At 46.2% G+C, this 23,814-nt stretch overlaps 1 protein-coding gene across 3 annotated transcripts in view; it reads left to right on the top strand.

Annotated features, from left to right (window-relative positions):
- iqca1 (IQ motif containing with AAA domain 1) overlaps window positions 1-23,814 on the top strand; it is a 200,030-nt gene that overhangs the window by 47,476 nt on the left and 128,740 nt on the right. For all 3 annotated transcript variants that reach the window (XM_038786291.1, XM_038786292.1, XM_038786290.1), the window contains 4 exons: window positions 2,818-3,023; window positions 5,994-6,078; window positions 10,501-10,614; window positions 12,988-13,063. In XM_038786291.1, the coding sequence (XP_038642219.1) occupies window positions 2,818-3,023; window positions 5,994-6,078; window positions 10,501-10,614; window positions 12,988-13,063 (481 nt within the window). The remainder of the gene's footprint in view (window positions 1-2,817; window positions 3,024-5,993; window positions 6,079-10,500; window positions 10,615-12,987; window positions 13,064-23,814) is intronic.

Here is a 23,814-nt window from a genome sequence, read left to right as displayed (position 1 = left end):
TCAGCACAATATTTTAATATTGTCTCATTTGGTTCAGTGTTGCTTTCATTCCTTTAAGGACTTGTATAAATACAGGTAGTTGCTGTTGTTAAGATACATTGTGAATGTACTTTAAAACTTAAAATTACTGGGCATGGCCTGAGTTGGTTTTATTTATTATTACCAATTTATTTTTGGGCATGGCTGCTAATTAGAAGCCAGTTGTGCCAAATAACGTTGTTAGGAACAACACTCGTATAAATTGCAGATTTGAAACAGCGCAAAATAATTACTGAAAAGATCTCTAATGGCAGCTGCAAAGCTCTCAAGGCTAGAATACCTCTGTCGTTGGGTATAGGGGCCACAATTTGATGCATGTCCATGCCAATCGATGACAGTTGGGCATATATAGATTTGCCATTCCAACCTTAGTTCTTTCATTGTGGTGTGTTACCAAGTTAATCCCAGAGCTCCGTTGGTGTCCCTGTGCACCCCAGATTCCAAACGCTCTCCCTTCCCTTGCTCCAGGCTCCATACTCTCTCCCACTCCCCAAGTCTCTCCACCTCCCACCCCTCAAGAGTCTCCAGGGTCTGACCCTGTTAAACACCAGTCATTGATGAACTCCAGGCCTTGCCAAACCTCAGGCCCCAGGTCTTGCCGAACTTCAGGTCCTGCCAAACTTCAAGGCCCAACCGAACGAGGGGCCCCAACAACTCCAGGCCCTGCCGACTCTAGGCCTCACTGAAGAACCACCCTCCCCTCACTGCCCCCGCTCCCCTCACTGCCCCCGCTCCCCTCACTGCCCCGCTCCCCTCACTGCCCCACTCCCCTCACTCCCCCGCTCCCCTCTCTCCCCCGCTCCCCTCACTCCCCCGCTCCCCTCACTCCCCCGCTCCCCTCACTCCCCCCCTCCCCTCACTCCCCCACTCCCCCTCACTCCCCCCTCCTTAAGGCTGTCTGCATCAGGGTCAACAGCACTGCCTCTTCCTGTTCTGGTCAGCCTTGCAATTTGAGTTGGGCACAAGGGGAGCAGGGGAGAGCGTGAGAAGTGAGTGGAAGAGGCAGTGAGGGAGGGGGGTGGTATGGGGAAATGAGAGGGAGGGGGAAGGGGAGAACGAGAGAGTGAGGCGGGGAACAGTGGAAAGTGAGAGACGGGGGAAGAAGAGCATAAGAGCAGGGGAAAGTGGGAGGGAAGGGGAGAGAGTTGGAGAGAGGTGGGGAGGAAGAGAAGCGATGGGGGAGTGGAGAAAAGGAGAAGAGAGCTGCTGCAATCTGCAGGGCATTGGGGGGATGGGGATAGACAAGATTGCTCAATAGGTGTGGTGGGGGAGAAAACTGCTGTGTTGGGATGGTGGAGAAAGGTTGTGATGCATGAGTTATATGTTACGAAGAACTGTTTAAGTGATGTTACTAATTGCAAATTTTTGATCACTGTGCTTTGGGGCATCTGATGTCATTGATGTCAGTTGCTTTTCATGCAATATTAAATGATTGCTTTTGAGCACAATTGATGTTATATATTGGTTAAAAGGTTGCCTTTGAGCACAACTGATGTAAAATCATTGCTAAATGATTGCTTTTGGGCTAATTGATATCAAATGATAGATGATTGAGTTTGAGCACTATTATGGGCCAGGGCTTAGAAATTCCAAACTGTATTATGAAGCTCACCTGACCTATTACATTTATGTTGAATTTGGCTAGGATAAGCACCACAGCCTTCACTTCAGGTGTGATTCAACAGACTTCCTAGGTGCTTTTGTCAAAACAAAGTTTATTATAAGAATGTAGTTAACATATGTAAAACACTTGGCAAGGATTTGTTGTCAATTACAAACATGAAGAAACACACAACAGCTACAGTAATCTATGTATATAACTCTTAATGAATCCCCCTTAGTAGCTGTTCCAATTCAATACAAAATCCAATCAACCAAAACCCCTTTCAAGGGTGTGGCCCAGCTCACTGTAATCTCACTTGAATGGGACTGGTCCTTTCCCTGAGATTCTGATCCAGTTTCCAACCAGCAGATTCAAAACTTGTTCCGGAAAGCAACTCTAGCTTTAAAGTTACCATGGCAGTTTGCCACACCCAATGTGCTTTCCGTTCACTGGAACAGCTTTAAAATGAAACAGGGAAACTTCCTGCAGTCCAAACGAACAAACCGAAAATGAAACCAAACAAACTAACCCCCTCTCACCTGACAGCCCAGCTCCACCCACAAATGACATTACTGAAGCCATGCTACAAGGCATGTGGTAAAACAAAACCTTTCTTAAAGGGACACTCACATGACAGCACAATTGATGTAAAATGAGTGCAAACGAATGTTATTGGGCACAAATACTGGCAACTGATGTCAGGTAGGAGCTAGGCATTATTAAGCTAACTAAGCTGTTTTGCAGAACAGAATTCAAATTGTGATTCTTACTCTTTTAAGTTAAAGGAATTGTCGCGCAGCTTAATTTTGGAATTTAAAAAAAGCCCTAATGTATTGCAATATTGTTTGTATTTACCACACTGATGTGAATACATTATGAATCTGTGTGACAATTAAATGGCTAAGTTACATGTTATGCCGAATTGGAATTTTCATTATATGCGTGAAATTATTTTAATGCCAATCTTTTTCAACTATAGCTAGTGACCTTTGTACTTCTTGCAGTGTCTCACTCAAGAGCTTTCAAGCATAAAATGGCGGTTCTCAAGAATCTGCCTTGACAGTTGCTTTAGTTGGGTGACATGGCTACCTTGAGTTTGGTTGTCTGCCATACACAGTAACTATAATACTGTAAGTTATACTACAAACATTATTATACAGACTTTTGATTTTTAGGTATCGCCACCCAGTTTCCAAGAGCCTAGTTCTGCTCAGTTACAAGCTCAGAAAATTGCTCTGCAGCGGAATGTGGTGCAGGAGGTACATGAGGTGGAATACCAGGAAGCCTTACTCACTATAAAAGAGCATTTGCGAGCAGTGGAAGGACCGGATATTCAAGAAACCCTGCTGGAGCAGATCCGACAATGGTTTATTGAATGCCGGTAAGGGAAACAGAGAATTCCGACGGTGGAGAATTCAGCCCATTGTTTTCGATCCCTACTCCGAATACTGTTTCCTAGCGACAGGCTCCAATCTTTTCCAACTGTACGTTCCATATATTATTTGAACTTAAATTAAATTTTGTTGATTTGAGACTTTAACGAAAAAAGGCAACAGGAAGTCCAGTGAAGTAACTCAGGAAACTTTACTTAAGTTACAAATGAATACTTAACAAAGCAGGGCAGCGAATTGATGGGCGTACGATAGCTCTGGCTTTCCGGCTCAGCTTAGGGCAGAAAGCGACACTCGGCTTGTGTTCTCTCCCCATAACCTCTGTGTGTCTCCTGCTTCCCTGTAGACAGCAGGCTCAGCAAACTTCACTTTCAAACTTGGTGCATGCATTTCTCGCTGAAAGCTGCTGTTTATCCACCCTTTCCAAGCCATAACCCACTGTGTGATCAATGATGTTATTGTTCCCTGTTGACCTGAATGAGACAAGGTTGATTCTCAGTTGGCTTACCCCGGGGGAGCGTAATCAATCTGTGATTTGTCCAGGCGGGCATGATCAGTTGCCAATTGGTTTCCCAAGGGTGATGGTCATCTATTGATAGCCTTTCCCATAGTCCTCTGACCAGACCTTTAATGTGTCAGTTACTTGTGGTAACTTGAGCTCATTGTCATGGGACTTACTTAATTAGTTGTAAGCAACATTATCACTTTATCCTTTGTTCTAACATTAAAGTGACTCAGTCCAAGCAACAACACGTACAGATAAAGGACAGGGCTTCTAAAGCAGTCACTGATAAGGATTTGATTTAATGAAGAATCATGGGGAGACAATATGGGCTCAATGGTACAACTTTGAGGGGAATACAGGAGCAAAGGGACCTCGGGTTCAAGTGCATAATTCTCTGAAGGTGACCAGGCATGTTGAAACAGTTGTTCAAAAGGCTTATAGGATCCTTGGGTTTACTAATAGAGGCATAGAGTATAAATGCAAGGAAGTAATGCTACACCTCTACAAATCACTGGTCAGACCACATTTGGAGTATTGTGTTCAGGGCACCTTATTTACGGAAGCATGTTAAATCCTGAGAGAGAGTGCAGAGGAGATTTACCAGAATGATACTAGGAATGAGGAATTTTAGATACAAGGCAAGATTGGAGAAATTGGGCTTGTTCTCCTTTGAGCAGAGAAGATTAAAAGTTCACCTTTTAATTATGAACAATTTTGACAGGGTGAAGAAGAATATTATGTTTTCACTAGTCAGTATGTCAGTGGCTAAGGGTTACAATTTCAAGATGGTTAGCAAGAGAGCTAGGAGTAAGGTGAGAAGAAACTTCTTTACTCAAGAGTTGTTAGGATTTGGAATGTACTGCTTGGGAGAGTGGTGGAGGTAGATTTCACAGGAGGTTTCAAAAGAGAGCTGGATACATAATTGAATGTGATTAATTTAGAGGGCTACGGAGCTGGTGCGGACACGATGGGCTGAATGGCCTACTTCTATGCTGTAAATAACATAAAATATATATTATGACATGCAATCAGCATAATGCTGATTTCTTGTACTGAGTGCTCAGGAGCCATTTGGCCCAATGCTGCTGCCTTTTAATGAAGTGGCAGCACCAACTTTGCTCGCTGCTTACATAGGAACATGGGAATTAAGAGCAGAAGTAGGCAATTCAGCCCTTCGAGCCTGCTCCGCCATTCAATCAGATCATTGCTGATTTCCTCCTGGTCTCAGATCCACCTCCCCACCTGTTTCCCATATCCCTTTAACTCGTTTTCTTTTTTCCATAATTTTATCTGTCTCTGTCTCATTCTTGAAACCATTTAATGACCCGGATTCTACTACTATGAGGCAGCGAGTTCCACAAATCTACCACGCTCTGCGAGAAGTAGTTCCTCCTTATCTCAGTAAGAAGCCTTACAACACCAGTTTAAAGTCCAACATGTTTGTTTCAAACACTAGCTTTCGGAGCACTGCTCCTTCGTCATTTCACCTGAGGAAGGAGCAGTGCTCCGAAAGCCTGTGATTTGAAACAAACCTGTTGGACTTTAATCTGGTGTTGCCAGACTTCTTACTGTGCTCACCCCAGTCCAATGCCGGCATCTTCACATCATGGCTCCTTATCTCAGTTCTACATCTACCGCCTCTCAGCCTATATTGTGACTTCGCGTTCCAGATTTCCCCACAAGGGGGAACATTTGGTCTATATTTGGTCTATATAGGGCAGCACGGTAGCATAGTGGTTTGCACAATGGCATCACAGCGCCAGGATCCCAGCTTCGATTCCCGGCTTGGGTCACTGACTTTGCGGAGTCTGCACGTTCTCCCCGTGTTTGCGTGGGTTTCCTCCGGGTGCTCCGGTTTCCTCCCGCAAGTCCCGAAAGATGTGCTGTTAGGTAATTTGGACATTCTGGATTCTCCCTCAGTGTGCCCGAACAGGCGCTGGAATGTGGCGACTGGGGGATTTTCACAGTAACTTAATTGCAGTGTTAATGTAAGTCTACTTGTGACAATAAAGATTATTATTGCTATTATTTACTTTATCAAACCCATTAAGGATTTTATGTACCTCGGTTAGATTGCTTTCCATCCTTCTAAACTCCAGAGAGTATAAGCCCAAACTGTTTTATCTCTCCTCATACATCAACCTTTTCATCCCCGGAATCAATCTGGTGAACCTCCTCTGAATTGCCTCCAATGCCACCACATCCTTCCTCAAATAAGGAGACCAAAGCTGGACAAAATACTCCAGATGTGGTCTCACCAACATCCTATACAATCAATTACTTTCATCAATCAGAACTGAAACTTGGGGTAGGGTTTGGCATTGGGGATGTTAATTGATAGAACAATAGCGCAATCCTATTTTTAGACCGAGTACTTCACTGCATTATTCCTCAACTAATTTGGAGAATTACAGCTGCTATTTATTAAGTGTTGACATTTTACTCTTTGATCCAGAAACACAACTGGGAAGTTTCCTGAGTACCCTGATGCAGAGAAAGGAGGTTCTGCAGCTATTTTCGCTTCAAAGACTCCACAAGAGGTAAATTAAAAAATTTACTATATTAAGATCCCGTATGACACACATAGAGTTAAACGCTGGGATTCTTTAAAGGGTAATCACTTCTCATTTATAATTCCATATTTATTGACTATTTGAATACATGTTTGATTTTATCTGTAGCAGCAATAGGGAAGCTACAGTTTTCCTGAAGGACACTAACCTAAAGCGAGAAAAAACATGAAGGTTTCTTGTTACGGGTTATCATTCTGTAACCGTTATTGAAGACGTGGGGCGCGATTCTCCGACCCCCACGCCGGGTGGGAGAATCGCGGGAGGGCCGGGCGAATCACGCCACGCCGCCCTGGCACCCCCCGCGATTCTCCCATCCCCCCAAAATGGCGTGTAGCGTTTTGCGACAGGCCGCTCGGAGAATCGCTGCTCGCTGTTTCTAACGGCGGACCCTCAGTTTCATTCCATAGTGAACAGGTGACACATTGCCCTTAGATAAAGAGCGGTTACAATGTCACGTCATCGTCATTATACTTTAACATGGGTCCCACTGATGCTAAAGCTATTATACATGATTCAGCGACTGCGTTACATCATGTTCGTCTCGCCACTTTGATGACCACATGATGCAAAATATCAGCAATGATCAAATGCACAAATAATGATCAAAAGTTTGCTATATCACAGAATATGGCTGATTTATTTTGTATGGGATCAATGATATGCACGATGGATATATTTATCTTATCCCCAAAGAAAGCAAAAACTTTTACAAAAGCATGTGAGTTTCCAGTGACTGATTGAAAGGATCACGCTGCAAGATTTCAACTTTTACTGTAACAAAGTAAAAGCAGCATTATCTAAATATTACTCAGTAAGCAACTTACACTCTAAACTACAGAAAATATGTTCCTCGGTCAACTCTTAATACTGTTACGACACCCTGGGCAAGTGTGTGTTAATTTCCAGCCCCACTCTCCCGGAGTCAGAACACAAGTGAATTAATCAATCATTTTTATAAAAACCCTCGGCTGCCCAATAATTGCAGTCACCAGGTTTGTAAATGTAAACACAATTACTGTTCACTTGTAACAAGAACTATCGTGGAAAAATGTAGTAAATACAACTAGTTAACATCTAATCCCTGACTCTCACTTTAACTGCCTCCCTGCCTTCCACCTACATATACAAACACACACAGCTCTATGGTTTGCCTGTAAACAGATTCATGAGCTTTCTGCCAGTTCAGAAACACAGTTTCTTTGAAGAAAAATGGAGAGGAAGAGAGAATGGATCTTCTTTTTGAACTGCCAGGAATCAAACTGAAACCAAGCTGAACACCTGTGGCTCTGAAGACATTACTGTGGGATCCTCTTCGGCCAGCTCATTGGCCATCAGCCAAATCAATCAAACAAGAGACCCAGTCAATCGCTGTTATTGGTGCTGTCAGTTTACACTTCAGTTCAAACCAGCACAGGCTTCTGCTTAAATTAAAGATACAGGCCACTGCTTCCATCTGCTTGAATTAATTTTTTTTTTACTTTGTCAGAGTTACAAAGCCAGAGCTCAGAGTATGGACAGGGGCAAACGCCTGATCCAAAAACCAACTCAAATTGAATCCAATTCATGGTCCCCACAAGAGAGACATTTCAGATCCAGGCATTACAGCTGACCTCACGCTGATCTTAGCCTAAAGGCCGAGAAGTGATCTTCTGCTTGAATTGAAGGTACAGACTGCCTTAAAGACACATGTCCATGAATCATCCATTGATCAAACATGTAATGGCAAAATTAAAGAAAGGGAAAATTAGGGAATAAACAGTAAGGATCCTTACAATACGGCTGAAAATGCCACACAACAATTAGACTGTACACTGTCCCTGAAGTGGACAGCTTATTCTCCTGGAACCAGTCCAAAGTTATTCTCGGTTCCTGGTGGCTTACTTCCTTTTTCCTTTACCAGTTGAGTAACTTCTAATCCCAGAATTGATTTACACTGAGGATTCCTTTCCTCCAGCCCAAACTAGACAAATCTTCTGGTTTCCTTTGAATCCTTACAAACTCAGTCTCTTCAATCTGAGTGAGAATTTCCACTCACATTATGTGTGGCGAGCAATAGTGTCAGCGTTTCCTCAGCTTCAGATGCTGGACTGACTCTCTATTTCCTGATCTGTTTCTCATGAGGCTGCAGACTGACTTATGCCTGTAAAGTTCAGGGATGATTTAGAAAACCTGCAACCAATATACTAATGCCGTCAAATTGACTTTTCCTTTCCCAAAGTTCATATCTATGGCAACATGTATCGTGGTAGAAAAGCTACTTAGCTGTTGTCTAGATCCATAATTCCAAACTTAAGCAGGCAGTTTAATGTTTAAAATAAAAACAGAAATTGTTGGAAGTACTCAGCGGGTCGCATAGCATGTGTGGATGGGGAAATAGTCAACATTTCAAGACATATATGACTCTTCAGAACTGAAGGCTAGGAGAAATGTGATGGGTTTTATGCTGTTGAAAGAGGGGTTGGGGGACAGGAAGAATTAAACAGAAAGTCAGGAATAAAGTAGTGGATTGGAAAGATTAAATGACAAAGATGTAATGAATCACAAGGTAAAGGGAGTTGTCATGAAGAAGCAAACATTTTCCAGAGTGAGTGTGAATAGCAGAATAATGAACAGTTCTGTCTAAATGCAAGATCAGGAAAAACAAGATTCAAACTGCCTCATGGCAAAACAAAAATCAAAATGGGGTCAGAGTTCATGGTCTGAAATCGTTGAACTCAATATTGAGTCCAGGGGGCTGTTACAGTGCCTAACCAGAAGATGAGGTGCTGTTCCTTGAGCTTGCTTTGAGCTTACCTGGAAAACTGGGGCAGGCTAGGGACAGAAATGTGTGTGTGAGAGCATGGTGAATTGAAAGAGCAAGCAACCGGAAACTCCGGGTCATGGGTGCAGTCTGAGTGGAGATGTTCCACATGGCAGACTGCAGCGTGAACAGTGAAGACAGTATACTTTCTAAAATAGGTACAAGTGCAAAGAATGTTTGGGCCTTGGGTGATAAGCAGAGATGGAGGTAAAACAGCAGATGTTACGGGGGGAGTTCCTTTGGAATGCTGACCATGGAGGAGAGAGGGAGGTGTGTTTGGTGGTGGCATCATGTTGGAGATGACAGAAGTGACAGGATGATTCTTTGAATGTGGAGGCTGGTGGGGAGCATGTGAGGACAAGGGGAAACCAATTCTGGGAGGGAGGGAAATGATTAAGAACAGAAATGCAGGAAATGGACATGGTTAAAGTTGTCAGCCACAGTTGGGGGCTGATCCTTGATGACCGAGGAAGTAAGACATACCAGAAGCAGTGTTATGGCAGGTAGCATCATTAGACCAGATGCAATGACACCTTCTTCCCAATAAGTCACCCTGGGCCTCCTTTCATTCCTCCAGTTTTCCAGGAATTAAAGGAATAGTCCCAAAACAAAGCAATGTTATGAACTTCATATTTGTAGCAATATCTTTTAGGATATAACCGAAGAGGCAAAAAAAAAACATAATATTGTTATTGATTGGAAGGTTTTACCTAGCCAGACACATCTAGTTAGTATGACTCCATGCTTTCAAATTGTGCCGAATAGAGGCCAGAATGCTCACTTTTGAGATTTTTCTTTAAAAACAGGGGGCGGGATTCTCCGGCCCCCCCACCGGGTTGGAGAATCGGCAGGGGGGGCGGTGTGAATCCCACACCCGCCAGCCGCCGAATTCTCCGGCGCCGGAGATTCGGCGGGGGCGGGAATCGCGCGGCGCCGGCCGGCGGCCGCTTGTAGCGCCGCCCCCCCCACCCGGCGATTCTCTGGCCCGTGATGGGCCGAAGTCCCGCTGGTTCTTTGCCAGTCCCGCCGGCGTAGATTAGACTAGGTCCCTTACCGGCGGGACCTGGCGGCGTGGGCGGGCTCCGGGGTCCTTGGGGGAGGGGGGGCGCGGAGCGATCTGGCCCTGGGGCATTCCCCACGGTGGCCTGGCCCGCGATCGGGGCCCGGCGATCCGCGGGTGGGCCTGTGCCGTGGGGGCACTCTTTTCCTACGCGCCAGCCGTGTCAGCCTCTGCGATGGCAGACGCGTAGGTGAACCCCTCCCTGCGCATGCGTGGGGATGACGTCAGCAGCTGCTGACGCTCCCGTGCATGCGCGGACCCACGCCGGCCGGCGGAGTCCCTTCGGCCCCAGCTGGCGTGGCACCAAAGGCTTTCCACGCTTGCCGGCGGGGCGCAAACCACTCCGGCGCTGGCCTAGCCCCTGAAGGGGCGGAGCATTCCGCACCTTTGGGGCTGGCCGACGCCGGAGTGGTTCACGCCACTCCGTCCCACCGGGACCCCCCGCCCTGCCAGGTACGGGAGAATCCTGCCCGGGGCTTTTAGTCCAAAATATTTGTCAGTGTATTAATAGCTTATCCACCCTCCTCAGGTACTTCAAGAACTTGCTGCACAACAAGAAAGGAAAAAGACAAAGAAAGAGAAAAAGAGCAAAACTGAGAAGAAGAAAAAGAAGAAGAAGAAGAAGGGGAAAGCAAATAAAGAGGTATGGTTGCAAATGTTAGGTTTTGTCTTAAACCCTTCTTATTTTAATTTGTTTATAAGACCTAGGCATCAAATGCTAGGCCAGCGTTTATTACTCATCCCTAATTGCCCTTGAGGTGGTGATGGTGAGCTGCCTTCTTGAACTTTTGCAGTCCATGTGTTATAAGAATACGCACAGTGATGTTTGGAAGACAGTTCCAGAATTTTGATTGTGAACAAATGGCAATATAATTCCAGGTCAGAATAATGCCCGACTTTGAGGGGCATTTGCAGGTGTCAGTGTTCCCATACATCAGCTGCCCTTGTCCTTCTAGGTGATAGAGGTTGTGGGTCTGAAAAGTGCTGTTGAAAGAGCCTTGGAGAGTTGCTGCAGTGCATTGTAAAGACAGTACACACTGCTGCTACTATACATCAATGGTGGAGGAAGTGTGTTACACACAAACTGGCCCGTAACCCCACATAAACACATTGCCCCCAACCCCCCTTCCACACACAGATATTGTCCCCTCCTCCAAAAATGCAGTGCCCCCCTTCTACACGCACATGAAAATGCACACACTGCCGTTGCCTCTGTACACACACACTACCCGCTCTGCACGTGCACACACATACATATACACACACAGGAGTCTCTCTCTCTCTCTCTCTCTCTCTCTCTCACACACACACAGCCCATACTACAAACACACACACGTGCTTCCCCACCTCCACATGCACACATTGCCCCAATTCCATGCACACTCTCTCACACACACACACATACACAAAGAGGATAACCAGGGAAAGAGTAAGGCCCATTAAGGACCAAGGGGACAATCTGTGGATAGAGCCAGAGGACATTGGTAGGGTGTTGAATGAATACTTCCCATCTGTCTTCACCCAAGAGAATGAGGAGGTATGTATGGAACTCAGAGAGAGAGACTGTGAGGATCTGGAGCAAATTGGCATCGAGAGTGACAAAGTATTGGAGGTGTTGGCAGATTTAAAAGGGAACAAATTTCCAGGTCCGGATGAATTGTGCCCCAGGATGCTGTGGGAGTCAAAGGAAGAGACTGCCGGGGCTCTGACCCAAATTTTTAATTCCTCTCTTGCCATTTGGGAGATGCCAGAGGACTGGAGAACAGCTAATGTGGTTCCACTGTGTAAGAAAGGTAAGCCAGGGATCTAGGACCAGTGAGTCTCACATCAGTGGTTGGGAAACTATTGGAGAAAATTCTGAAGGAGGGAATCTATTTCCACTTGGAGAGGCAAGGTTTGATCAGGGATAGTCAGCATGGCTTTGCCAGAGGGAGGTCAGGCCTAACAAATTTGATTGAATTGTTTGTGGAGGTGACTAGGTGTGTAGCTGAGGGTAGTGCAGTTGATACAGTTCGTATGGATTTTAGCAAAGCCTTTGAGAAGGTTCCACATGGGAGAATGATAAAGAAGGTAAATGCACATGAGATACAGGGCAATTTAATAACGTGGATTAAAATTGGCTCAGCTGTAGGAGACAGAGGGTGATGACAGAAGGCTGCTTGAGCGACTGGGATCCAGTGTCCAGTGGTGTACCACAGGGATTTGTGCTGGGTCCCCTATTATTTGTCATTTATATAAACAACATAGATGACTATGTGGAGGGTAGGATGCAGATGAAACAAAGATTGGCTGGGTGGTTAACAGTGAGATTGAATGTCTTGGGTTACAGAAAGATATCAATGGGATGGTCAAATGTGCAGATAAGCGATAGACGGAATTTAACCCTGATAAATGCAAGGTGATACACTTTGGAAGGAGTAATTTTACAAGGAAGTATTCCATGAACAGCATGACACTGGGAAGTTCAGAGGAATAAAAGGACCTTGGCGTATTTGGCCATAGATCTCTGAAGGCGGGAGGGCAGGTTGTCAGGGTGGTGAAAAAGGCATATGGGACACTTGCCTTTATCAATCGAGACATAGATTACAAAAGCAGGTAGGTCATGTTGGAGTTCTATAGAACTTTGGTGAGACCATAACTGGGAAGTCCGTCCATCCAGTCCCGTCTCGTCCCGTCCTCCCTAGCTATTTATTAGGTAGGTCCGTCAGGTACTTTCATGTGTCGGTGCACACTCCGAATTGGAGTGAATTGGACATTCTGAATTCTCCTTCTGTGTACCTGAACAGGCACCGTGTGGTGACTAGGGGCTTTTCACAGTAACTTCATTGTAGCATTAATGTAAGCCGACTTGTGACAATAAAGATTTCTTCTTCAACTTTATCTTGAACTATTATTTTTTTTTAAATCCCAGGTTAATTTAGAATTCCAAGGGAGGAAATCTTAAAAATAAAACAAACATTGACTTGTTGTTGAACACACGTGACATTTGCAAAATCTAATTTTTTTTTTAACGTAGGAGGAAGTGGAGGGTTGGAAAATGGTTCCAAGTAATTTCCTCTCAACAATGGCAGAAGGTCAAAGCACATATGAAGGTGAGAAAAAATTATGTACATGATGATAATGTTTGGTCACATTTGAGTGCATTACTGCAACCGTTAATATGACTGGGACAGAGATGTTATAACAGGGATTTCTGAAGAATGCAACAAAAACAAACATGTCGAACAGTATTCATTAAAATGAATAGTTTAAACATGATTCTTATTGCAAACAGAGTTGTTTTTTACTTCACTGATGGGCATCTGAAACCTATTGCTTGTGATTACTGTACTATGTGGGAACGTCAAGATGTTTCATGTGTCTTGGGTGACCACATGTGTCACCAGCTGCTCCAGCTCAGAGGTTCCAAGCTTGAAGGACATCTAGAATCGTGGTTGAGCATCAGTGTGTGCCACTCTTCCAGACAGGTACTTGGTATTAGAAGTTGCTGGAAGTGATGATACCCTGGCACCAAAGGGCAAGAGACTATACAAGAGGGAACAGCAAAGCATAAAAATACAGTTGCTATTTGGGGCAGCATGGTAGCATAAGTGGATAGCACTGTGGCTTCACAGTGCCAGGGTCCCAGGTTCGATTCCCCGCTAGGTCACTGTCTGTGCGGAGTTTGCACGTTCTCCCATGTCTGCCTAGGTTTCCTCCCGGGTGCTCCAGTTTCCTCCTACAGTCCAAAGACGTGCAGGTTAGGTGGATTGGTCATGATAAATTGCCCTTAGTGACCAAAAAAAAAGGTTAGGAGGGGTTAGTGGGTTACGGGGATAGGGTGGAAGTGAGGGCTTAAGTGGGTCAGTGCAGACTCGATGGGTCGAATGGCCTCCTTCTGCACTGTATGTTCTATGTTCGATTGGAGATTCCATAGTTAAGGGGACCAACAAGAAATCTTGTTACTGCCATTGTGAATCCTGCATGGTGTGTTGGAACATAGAGAGAATGCATAATATTCTGCAGGGGTGAAAGGAGTGTTCCAGAAGTTGTGGTTCACATTGATAAGGTGACTATTGTGTTCCAAAGGCCAGATTTTCAGTAGCTTGAGAAAAAGATGAAAGTGGGATTTTGAGAGTAGTAATAGTACTTTCAGAGAAACAAAGGCTGAAAAGAGATTTGATGGAGGCATTCAAAATCATCAGGGGACTGGACATAATTTGTTGAGGAGAAGCTATTCCCATTTGTGAAATGATCGAGAACAAGAGGGCACAAAAAGTAATTGTTATAAGAAGCAAAAGCTACAAGGGAAAATTGTTTTGTGCAGTGAGGTCTGAATTGCACTGCCTGAGATTATGATGGAGGCACATTCAATTTAAGCATCCAAAAGGGAATTAAACCGTTATCTAAAAAGGAAAACAATGTAGGGTTACAGGAAGAAGGCGGGAAAATGCTACATTAGTGAATGCGGAGATGATAGGCTAAATAACCTCCTTTTGTGCTGTAGCATTTACATGGTTTTTTAAATTCATTTTTTATGGCATGTGGGCTTTGTTGGCTGGGCCAGCATTTGTTGCCCATTCCTAATTGCCCTTGAGAAGGTGGTGGTCAGCTGCCTTCTTGAACTGCTGCAGTCCATGTGGTGTAGGTACAGTCATAGTGCTGTTAGGGAGTGAGTTCCAGGAATTTGACCCAGCGACAGTGAAGGAACGGCGATACATTTCCAAGTCAGGATAGTGTGTGACTCGGAGGGTAACCTCCAGGAGGGGGTGTTCCCAGGTATCTGCTGATCTTGTCATTCTAGATGGTGGTGGTCGTGGGTTCGGAAGGTGCTGACTGTGGAGCCTTGGTTAGTTCTGCAGTGAATCTTGTAGATGATACACACTGCTGCTACTGCACAACGGTGGTGGAGGAAGTGAATGCTTGTGGAAGGGGTGCCAATCAAGCTGGCTGCTTTGTCCTGGAGGTTGTCAAGTGTCCTGTGTGTTGTTGCAGCTGCAGTCATCCAGGCAATTGGGGGAATTCCATCACACCCCTGACTTGTGCCTTGTAGGTTATGGACATTCTTTGTTCAATGGTAACCCACAGGATGTTGATAGGGGGGATTCAGTGAAGGTAATGCCATTGAATGACAAGGGATGATTTTTTGATTTTCTTTTATTGGAGATGGTCATTGCCTGGCACTTGTTTGGCGCAAGTATTACTTGCCACTTGTCAGCCCAAGCCAGGATCTTGTCCAGTTCTTGCTGCATTTGCACGTGGACTGTTTCAGTGTCTGATGAGTCGCGAATGGTGCTGAACATTGTGCAAACATCAGCGAACATCCCTACATCTGATCTTGTGTTGGAAGGAAGGTCATTGATGAAGCAGCGGAAGATGGTTGGGCCTAGAGCACTTCCCTGAGGAACCTCTGCAGTGATGCCCTGGGATTGAGATGACTGACCTCCAATTGCCACACTCTAAGCATCCTCCTGTTTAATCCCTGTCTATTCCTTGTTTTTCCCTGTTAATTTCTGTTCTTTTGGTTATTTCAATTTCTGTACCTGGACAATTAATGGGACCTATACCTTTAAGTTGGACTTCACCTTTAATTTTAGTAACAGGAACTTCCAGGGATAACTCATCTTGATGGACTTGGCTGGCAGCCAGTGAGCTGTGTTACATGGCCGGGCCCTTTGCTGATAATGTTTGCTGATTGGTGTTGACTGTTCAGGAATGCTCTTCAGGGCAAAGATAATTTAATCTTGCTTTCAGTTTTGTTTTGATCATAAGCTGGAGGGTCACAGCCCTGATCTTTCTATCTTTCTCACCTGAAGGACTCTGTCTAAAGATCCAAAGTAAAGACTTTTCTCCCTGCACAGTCAGATTAAACTGCAGGAAAATCTAGTCCAGCAGCAGCTGAAGACAGGGCCAATTGTTCAGAAACCCCTTTTAAAATCTTGCATGGGAATTGTGGGATGGGAATGATCGCCTTTCCTTGCGGAATACGAGCTCCCTTATCAAGGTGGTGGAGAAACTTAATCATTGTTGCATACAAGATCGACCAGTTCAGCACAGACCTGTTAAGACCCAGTTGGGACTCACCGGGAGCTGTGTATTATAGTCTTGTAAATAACCCTAAGTTTCTTTGATGCAACTTGGTGTGGAATCCCTACAGCGCAGAAGGCCATATGCCCCATCGAGTCTGCACTGACCTTTTGAATGAGCACACTACCCATAACCTAATCTGCACTTCCCTGGACACTAAGGGGCAATTTAGCATGGTCAATCCACCTAACATGCACACCTTTGGACTGTGGGAGGAAACCGGAACACCCAGAGGAAACCCACGCAGTCGCAGGAAGAACATACAAACTCCACACATACAGCGACCCAAGGCCGGAATTGAACCTGGCTTCCGGGTGCTGTGAGGCAGCAGTGCTAACCATTGTGGCAACATGCCGCCCTGTGGATTCTCCGTGACATCATAAAACAGGTGGCGAAGAGTAATCTGATTTGCTGTCGACGCTGCAGGCCTGTCGGTTGAGCCACCTCCCTGACTTGGTGGATCCAGGATTGAACCTGTTTCTTTCACCATGCCTCTGTTCGGGCGGTTTGATGCGTTTGACTCCGGAGTCAAGGACAGCAAACAATACGCGGAGCAGATGCGCTATTTCTTTTGTTCACATAATGTCACAGAGAACAATCGCCAGGCGGTGATCTTGCTGACCCCTTGCGCTGCCCATACGTACAGGGCAATTTGGAACCGTACGTACCCGGTAGAGCCTGGCTGCCACACCTTCGACCAGCTCGTGAGGCTTGTGGGTCTGCATTTTAACCCAACGCCATCCGTTATCGTTCAGCAGTATTTCCTCAAAAAACTTCCTCATGTGAGCTAGTCACCGTGTTTGTCTCCAGAGTGACAAAAAGTGCCGATTTCTGTGAGTATGGAACTGCTTTGTCTGAGATGCAATGTGTCTGGTCTGCGGCAACAACACCACGGAGTCACAGAGGAAGCTCTTGGCCGACCGCTCCATGAATCTGCAACAGGTGCTACAGCTCTCCTTATCCTGTGAGAATGCTGAGCGTAGGATGCAGGAAGCACAGGGGATGGATGTGAACATCCTGGGGCGCCGTCCCTCCTGGGGTGCTCCCTCACCCAGTCCGACCGTCGATAGAGACTCCGGTCTACGATTGCAGGCCCGCCTGTCAAGGCGGGAGATGCCCGCAGAGTCTGCTGAAGGTCTGTACACAACAGGCAGCCGCTTGCCCAGGTGTGACCACAGGCAGCGAGGGCCACAGCGGTCCAGGCATCCTGGCAGGGTTGGTGTTTTCCTGGGGACCGGACGTTTCATCTGGATGAGCCAGCAGAAGAGGCTGTGATGCTGTTGAATTGAGTGGCCCCCCATTCGGGTTCCAATGCAGGTGACCGGCATTTATTGAACATGGAGTGGATACTGATGGTTCCTGTTGTGGCACAGAGCACCTTTGACCACATGGGGAGGTGGTGGCAAACTGGTATTGTCACTGGACTAGTAACCCAGAAACCTAGGGTATTGTTCTAGGAACCCTGGTTTGAATCCCACCACAGCAAATGGTGAAATTTTAATTCAGTACAAATCTGGAATTAAAAGCCTAATGACCATGTAACCATTGTCAATTGTCATAAAAACCCATCTGGTTCACTAATAACCTTTAGGGAAGAAAATCTGTCATCCTTATGTGGTCTAGCCGACATGTGACTAGAGATCCACAGCAATGTGGTTTCCTCTTAAAATGCCTCACGAGGGCAATTGGGAAGGGCAACAAATGCTGGCTTTGCCTGGGACGTCCACATACCATGAAAGAATAACGAAATAAAACATGAATTTAAAAAAAAAACTTTGACATTGGAGGACACAGTGGCTCGGTCGGTTACGTATACAGGGGAGCAGCTACCTGAGTATTTTTGGGCCGCAATTGATTACGCCATTTGTGCTTTGACTAGCAGCACATTCTCCAAATGGGGTGGCATGTGTGAGCTGCTTGGCAACTACCCTGAAGTCTTCCACCTCGGCTTGGGCACCATAAAAAGGGCCGTGGCCAAAATCTAGGTTGACCCAGAGATTCAGCTGCGATACTTCTGGGCGTGTACAGTTCCCTACACCTAAGCAGAGAAGGTGGAGATCAAATTCAACAGATTGAAGAGTTTGGGCATGATTCGGCTCATGGGATTCGCAGATTGTGCGGCGCCAGTGGTCCCTGTCATGAAACCGGACGGAACAGTTTGTTTGTGCGGGAATTCTAAACTGATGGTCAATACGGCTTCCAGGCTGGATCGCTACCCTATACCCTGCATCGAGGGCCTTTATGCCACGTTGGTTGGTGGACTCTTGTTCACGAAGCTAGGTATGAGTAATGTGTATCTGCAACTCGAACTTGACAGATGTATGTATGTTACAATAAATACTCACAGGGGACTCTACGAGTACACCCGGTCACCTTTCGGGTGTCATCAGTGTGTGCGATCTTCCAACGAGTCATGGAGAATATCCTGCGGGTGTTACCGCGTGTCACAGTATTTTTGGATGACATGCTGATTGCGGGGACTAACAATCAAGAACATTTGGGAACCTTGAGGCAGTGTTGCAGCGCTTCTCGGAATATGGCGTCCACCTATGCCGTGCGAAGTGCGCGTTCCACACTAAGGAGGTGGTCTACTTGGGGTATCAGTTGCCCGTGATGGTTTGCACCCGGTTGCTGAGAAAGTACTAACCATCCAGTTGGCCTCTGCTCCGAAGGACGCCACGGAACTTTGCTTGTTTTTGGGGCTGGTTAATTACTATGAGAAATTATTTTCTGAATCTCGTGGCCATACTGACTCCTTTGCATCTGCTCCTTAAGAAATGCCAGGCCTGTGTATGGAGTGGTGCCCAAGTGTGGGCTTTTCTGCATGTCAAAAGACCGTTGTCATCCTGGGGGGTGATAACCCACTATGATCTGGCCAAGCCTTTGATCGTCCCCTTACGGAATTGAGACGGTCCTGCCCCATCGAATGGCGGCTGGTTGGGAGTGGCCAATCGCTTTTGCCTCCCGTACGCTGGTGGCGGCTGAATGTAAATACGCGCAGATTGAGAAGGGAGGGTCTGGCGGTGGTCTGTGGAGTGAAAACGTTTCATCAATATGTCTACGGTTGCCATTTCTTCATTGTTGTGGACCATAAGTGTTACGGGAGCTTCACTATTAGTTATTCAACTATAACGTTCTTCACTCCCAACTGACCAGATAACACTTACAGTTAGAGTTTCAGTTCAGAACTTTATTCAAGCTATAGCGGCGGGAGGGGGTGGGGGGGGGGGGGGGGGGGGGGGGGGGGGGGTGGGGGGGGATGGGGCTACCACTAGATGACTTGTCCACACTCCAATCAAAAGAAATAAAGGAATATTGTACCTTTTGTGTACTATCTCAAGTAATTCACATAAACAAATCAAAACAATACATTTGTTTAGAAATTATCTATGTCCATTCACAACTAATAATTAGGATTACATAATGCATTACATATGAGTATATAATTACCAATCATAATAGAGATACCTATGAATTAATTAATATTGCCATGCATTTATTTACCTCTACTTATCTACAACCTGCTAGACGTACATAAGATTAAATGTATGCTTGAGCTGTGATCCCTCTACTCCCATCCCATTGTCCTGTGTTTTGTAAGATCCGCTGCTGCATGATCAAATTAATAATTGAATATTTGTGTGAAAGCTTTGTGACTATATCCTTGCTGTAATTAAAAAATCCTTGAATTCTTATCTTAGCGACAGGTTTCTATGAACTTGTTTCTGCCTGTGGGAATTCACCAGCTATAGGAAGCAGCAGCCCGTATTAATGTTTCGTGTTTCTTTATGATTTACAAATATGCTCAGAATACCAGAAAAACAACACATCAACCCAACAAATAACCACAGATCTCCAAATCACCCTAATACCAACCCCCACCACAACCCGCCTTCTCAGTTTTAATCCCCTTACCCCACCCCTCCCAAACCTCCTCTTCCCCTTACTGACCCCTCCATTCTCCTTGAAAAAATCAATGAACTGCTTCCACCTTCTTTATGATTTTTAACCTTCAATAAGCCCTTGCTAGGTCTTTGCCCGAGGAAAAGGCAGTCCTGTCCATTGCCTCTGCATGGATCCAGCAGTAGGTCCTGTTTCCGGCTGCTTATGAATACACATTTAAACGTTGGCCAGATACCCACATTGCACATGCTGACTTGCTGAGCCTTCTACCTTTGTCAGCCAATGCTGCGCGCCCCTCAAACCAACAAAGTCTTGAATTCCATGGACTCCCTGCCCGTCACCGCATCGCGTGTTCGTGACTGGACACAGATGGACCCTATTCTTGCCAAGTTGCAGCATCTTATGTTATAGGGTGGCCAGCATCGACAGCTACCGGGTGAGTTGTGAAGTTGTCTGAACTGAGCATGGAGGACAATGTTCTACTCTGGGGCATGCGGTTTGTTATCTCGGTGAAGAGTCAAGTGCTCGTCTTGAAAAACCTTCACAACGGGCACCCAGGGGTGTCCAAAATGAAGATGTTGGCGTGGAGCGATATCTGGTGGCTGGGCCTGAATGCTGACATCGAGATGATGGCTCAGCATGGTTCTGTCTGTCAGGAGCATCATAAGCTCCCTTTGGCCGTGCCCCTCACACTCACTCTTGGGATTGACCGGCTTGGTCTTCGGCTCGGGTGCACGCCGACTTTGCTAAGCTCGATGTTTCTTCTTTTAATCGACGCCCATTTCAAGTGATTAGAGATCCACAAAATGACGGAGATCACCTCCCGTGCGACCGTTGAGTATATCTTTCTCGATGCATGGCAGTCCTGAGGTCCTCGTCATGGACAATGGTGCTTCTTTCACAAGTTGGCAGTTCTCAGCATTCCTGAAGACCAATGATGTTTGGCATGTGTGTACTTCCTCATACCACCCGGTGTCGAACGGGTTGGCAAAGCGGGCTGTGCAGATGTTTAAACGGGGGATCCAGAAGCAGACTTTGGGTTCAGTGGATACAAGGCTGGCTGGTTTCCTATTCTCCTATCGGACCACGCCACACGTGGTGACTGGGGTGGCCCTGACTGAGATGCTCATGGGCCGACAACTTTGTACCCGCCTTAGCTTGCTGTTTCCCGATACTGGCGCGAAGGTGCGTCATAACCAGGATTGCAAGGGCATTGCCCTATTCAATGTTTACTGCCGGGCATTTCACACCTGGTGACGTGGTATTTGTCTACAACTTTGCAGATGGTACTTGCTGGCTCTTGGGAACTGTCATCCATCAGACTGAGCCAGTCTTCTAACAGGTTCAAGTTAGTGGCCAGCTGATGAAAAGGCATCTGGATCACCTTCGGTCGTGCAGATCGCTCCTTCGTAAGGTTCCTTATGTACGACTTGTCCTGGATCATCCAGACCTGACGCTGACCAACTTTGTGGCACCCAATGATGTCTCGACGCAAACATGCAGGCTGTTGTCTCTTCGGATGACATGGATAAATAGACGCTTCTGAAATAGAGGATTCCACTGTGCCTTCAGCCGACCAACCGCCACGACGTTCCTTTAGGAAACTGGGTTCCCATTCGCGGTATATGCTGCCAGACCCAGAGCCTTGGATACACGATTCTCTGCCTGCACTATAGAGGGTCCAACGTTGTCTTCCTCGTCCACGATCGTCAGGGGTCCTTTGTACTTCGGGGGGGGGGGGGGGGGGGGGGGGGGGGGGGGGGGGGGGGGGGGGCGGGGAGCGGGTGGTTGTCATAATCCACAGGGGACTTGCAGGGTGGGAATGATTGTCTCCCCTGTGTCCCTTGCGGAGTACGAGCTCCCTCAGTAAGTGGGTGGGAGAAACTCAATCTATGTTGCATATAAGGTGGGTCAGTTCAGCACCGACCTGTTGAGGCCCAGTTGGGATAGCTGTGTAATATAGCCTTGTAACTAAACCCAAGCTTCTTTGATACAACTCGTTATGGCATCATAAAAAAACAACTTGGGTAAGGGCGCGGCAAGTTCTGGAGCACAAGTCTTCAGGACTATTGCCAGAATATTGTCAGGACCCATAGCCTTTGCAGTCTCCAGTGCCTTCAGCCATTTCTTCATATCACGTGGGGTGAATTGAATTGGCTGTAAACTGGCATCTGTGATTGGCAGACCTCCGGAGGAGACAGAGATGGATCATCCACTCGGCACTGCTGGCTCACAAGACTGATTCCTGTGGTGACAAAATTGTTCTGTGAGAAGAGAGAGAGTGTAGAATTTTCCAATTTCTTTTGCTAAAGCGTGATCTCTGGGTGGAGCGGTAATGGCAGGTTTTACACTGTATTTTTAATCACTTTGAGAAAAGAAAAATTTCACAGGTTTCACTGATTCTTCCACCCTGTCCCAGGACAGGTGAAGTATTCATCGGCTTTCGATCAGCTCCAGGATGGTCAGGTGCTTTCAGTGGACCCTGAGCCATGTCTATGTTCTACGTATAAACATACAAAGAAAAAAGAAGCAGGAGGAGGCCATTCGGTCCTTCGAGCCTGCTTTATTATAATAATCTATATTGTCACAAGTAGGCTTACATTTACACTACAATGAAGTTACTGTGAAAAGCCCCCAGTTGCCACATTCCGGCACCTTTTCAGGTATACCGAGGCGGAGTCTGCACGTTCTCCCAGTTTCTGCTTTGGCTTCCTCCGGGTGCTCCGGTTTCCTCCCACGTGTCCCGAAAGACTTGCTGTTAGGTGATTTGGATGTTCTGAATTCTCCCTCTGTTCCACCATTTATTATAATCATGGCTGATCATCAAGTTCAAAACCCATGCCCACATGTCTGTCCTTGGCCTGCGGCAATGTTCCTGTGAAGCTCAATGCAAACTGGATGAACAACATCTCATCTTCTGGTTAGGAACGTTACAGCCTTCTGGTCTCAACATCGAATTCAACAACTTCCAATGATTAGCTCTACCCCACCTCGACCCATTTGTTTTCATCCCATTTCATTTTAACTGTCTTTTACCATTTCTTTCTTTCTTCATAGAATCATAGAATTTACAGTGCAGAAGCAGGACATTCGGCCGATAAAGTCTGCACCGGCCCTTGGAAAGAGCACTCTACCTAAGCCCGCACCTACACCCTAAGCCCGCACCTCCACCCTGTCCCCATAACCCCACCTAACCTTTTTGGGCACTAGGGGCAATCCACCTAACTGCACATCTTTGGACTGTGGGAGGAAACCGGAGCACCCGGAAGAAATCCACGTAGACATGGGGAGAACGCGCAGACTCTGCACAGACAGTGACCCAAGCCAAGAATCAAACCTGGGACCCTGGAGCTGTGAAGCAACCGTGCTAACCACTATGCTGTCTTTATTTATATAGTTAACCCCCCTCATATCTTATCCACCTTTCTTAGCCTTTCTCTCTTTTGCTTCCCTCATCCCCACCCCCACATCTACATCTGTCACAGTTTACCCTCTGATGTTCGTTTCTCTGCTGTTTGACCTTTCACATCTTTTGTCCTCTCTGGGGACTGCTATTAACACTCTTTCCCCTTGGTTTCTGTGGCCATTAGCACCCGGTTTCCCTGGGTTTCTGTGGCTATGACTCATCTTTCATTCTCACTCCACAGTATAAAGATTTCCCAATTTCTCTGTCTCTAGCTTTGACAAAGGATCATCTCGATAGCTCTTTTCTCTCCCTACAGATGTTGCCACACCCGCTGAGATTTTCCAGCATTTTTTCTTAAATTCAAAACATGATCCAGCCTCCTCCACCCCCCCCCCCCCCCACCCCCCCAAAATCCCTTGAACTCTTTAGTCCCAAGACTATAATCTAATTCCTTCTTGAAATTGCACA

Source organism: Scyliorhinus canicula, chromosome 2, assembly GCF_902713615.1.
Source record: "Scyliorhinus canicula chromosome 2, sScyCan1.1, whole genome shotgun sequence".
NCBI classification, from domain to species: domain Eukaryota; kingdom Metazoa; phylum Chordata; class Chondrichthyes; order Carcharhiniformes; family Scyliorhinidae; genus Scyliorhinus; species Scyliorhinus canicula.
This window is presented reverse-complemented; position numbering and strand designations above follow the sequence as displayed.